Source organism: Benincasa hispida, chromosome 1 (assembly GCF_027475165.1).
Source record: "Benincasa hispida cultivar pf3 chromosome 1, pf3_genome.v1.1, whole genome shotgun sequence".
In the NCBI taxonomy this organism is placed as follows: domain Eukaryota; kingdom Viridiplantae; phylum Streptophyta; class Magnoliopsida; order Cucurbitales; family Cucurbitaceae; genus Benincasa; species Benincasa hispida.
This window is the reverse complement of record NC_143478.1, coordinates 17603485-17605143: the sequence shown is the minus strand read 5'-3', so window position 1 is coordinate 17605143 and position 1659 is coordinate 17603485. Positions and strand designations below refer to the sequence as shown.

The 1659-nt window shown below is 35.6% G+C and overlaps 1 protein-coding gene across 1 annotated transcript; it reads right to left on the bottom strand.

Annotated features, from left to right (window-relative positions):
- Nucleotides 1-205: 205 nt before the first annotated feature.
- Nucleotides 206-970, bottom strand: CLL1 (allergen-like protein). The gene is made up of 2 exons (XM_039049260.2): nucleotides 716-970; nucleotides 206-640 (listed from the first exon to the last, which is right to left on the bottom strand). Exons 1-2 carry the CDS (start codon nucleotides 810-812, stop codon nucleotides 444-446), a joined length of 294 nt encoding a protein of 97 aa, XP_038905188.1. The 5' UTR covers nucleotides 813-970; the 3' UTR covers nucleotides 206-443.
- Between the last annotated feature and the right edge of the window lie 689 nt (nucleotides 971-1659).

Here is a 1659-nt window from a genome sequence, read left to right as displayed (position 1 = left end):
GAATTATTTAATTAAAATTTGTAAAGAATAAAATTGCTAGCACTAATTACTATTACAAGGGTCGAGAGTCCCCAGTTACATAATCGTTGGATTTTATTAAAAAAAAATAGACAATAAATTGGAAAACACCCCACAAATTAACAAGGAAATGACACTTTTTAATTAATTATTTTTTATGATTAGTCCCCGAAGTGAAAACACCAAGTACAAACAAAGAAATAGCTTTTAATTAATGTTATGTTTAAGGATACATTAATTAAATCGATTAATTCTCCTCTGCCCAGTTTCAAGCATAGCAATTATAGTACTACCACCAATAATAACTAAGCAGATCAATATAACTATATACACACACAAACAAACACGACATAAAATAATTAATTAATTTCAAAACCCGTAAAAGGAGAAAATTAAATTAATTACTATTTGTGGAAGAAATAATGTCAAGGCATGAACAGTTTATTCCCACACTTGCATCTCCAAGCTTCAGGATAATACTCCAATGGCACACTCAAACCCGGTTGAATTGGAACATGAACCGGTTCACACGGCCTGCATCTCCCACACTTTGCTCGACAGGTCGGCGGGCACGATCCCGGTCCAACCAAACTCTTCCGATCCCCAATCCACCCTCCGCTTTCTGACACGTAAGTATATAATTAATAATTAATCCATAATTTTTTAGTTTTAAACTGACGGGTTACAGTAAATTTACCTGGAGAGGCAGAGACAAGGCGAGGGAATAAAGCCGTAAGGAGGAAAAGAATGAGAAGAAGAGAGAAATGGTAATAGTAATTGGATGGTGATCCCATTCAGAAATTGAAGGGAGGGGGGGTAGTGTTGTTTATATATGTATGAAAATATGAAGAAGAATAGAGGAAAATGAGAGAGTTAAAGAGGCTGCAGAAGGAAAATTTTTGTTCAACTTCAACCTGCTCATCTGCTTCTGATTCTGCCTCTGCATGCTGATTCCTTTGTTTTTTTTTTCTTTCCCTTATCGTTTTAAAAATAAAATGGGAATTTTTTTTTTTAAATGCTAGAGAGGATTTGAAGTCAAAGACATAGAGCTCAAAAAGAAGAGAGAGAGAGAGAGGGGGCGTTTGTCTTATTGTGTGGCTGAACTTGGTGGGTGAGGGTTCCTTTGGAGCGTTTGTATTTGAACCATTTTTTATCCCTAAATTACTCATTTACCCCTCCTTTCAATATTTCACTATATATAATTTTTTCTAAGAGTGGTATGACTATGTATTCTTAGCATTACTACAATTTTTTTTGTTTTTCTTTGAATAAAAACACATCATTGTATTGTAATTGTTGTTATTATTATTCATTTTTAACCTTCTTAACCTCCAACTACATATTTTATGTCAAAGTGTAAAATAGGAGAAAAGAACACCCGTGTGGGTTACGTACGTGGGGGAGAAAAAAGGTAGAGGGTGGTGTCTCGTACAGGACCAACATCTGAGTTACTCTTTACTTAACTTACTTACTTACAACACTCCATTATTTGTTTTCTCTCTCTAAATCTCCACCCTTCGATCTTATTTCGTGGACGGTGCGATCCTCTTCGTTTAATGTGATGTGGGCCCCGCCTGTTTTGCAGACCTATACCCAGATTCCCACACTCTTCCTACACTTGGACGCTACTTGTTTTTACTA

Excerpts from the sequence above, each read along its gene's own strand:
- CLL1 (XM_039049260.2), bottom strand. The coding sequence starts at position 812 with ATGGGATCACCATCCAATTACTATTACCATTTCTCTCTTCTTCTCATT. Across the intron at positions 641-715 it reads CCTTGTCTCTGCCTCTCCAG|AAAGCGGAGGGTGGATTGGG; the intron begins GTAAATTTACTG and ends CTTACGTGTCAG.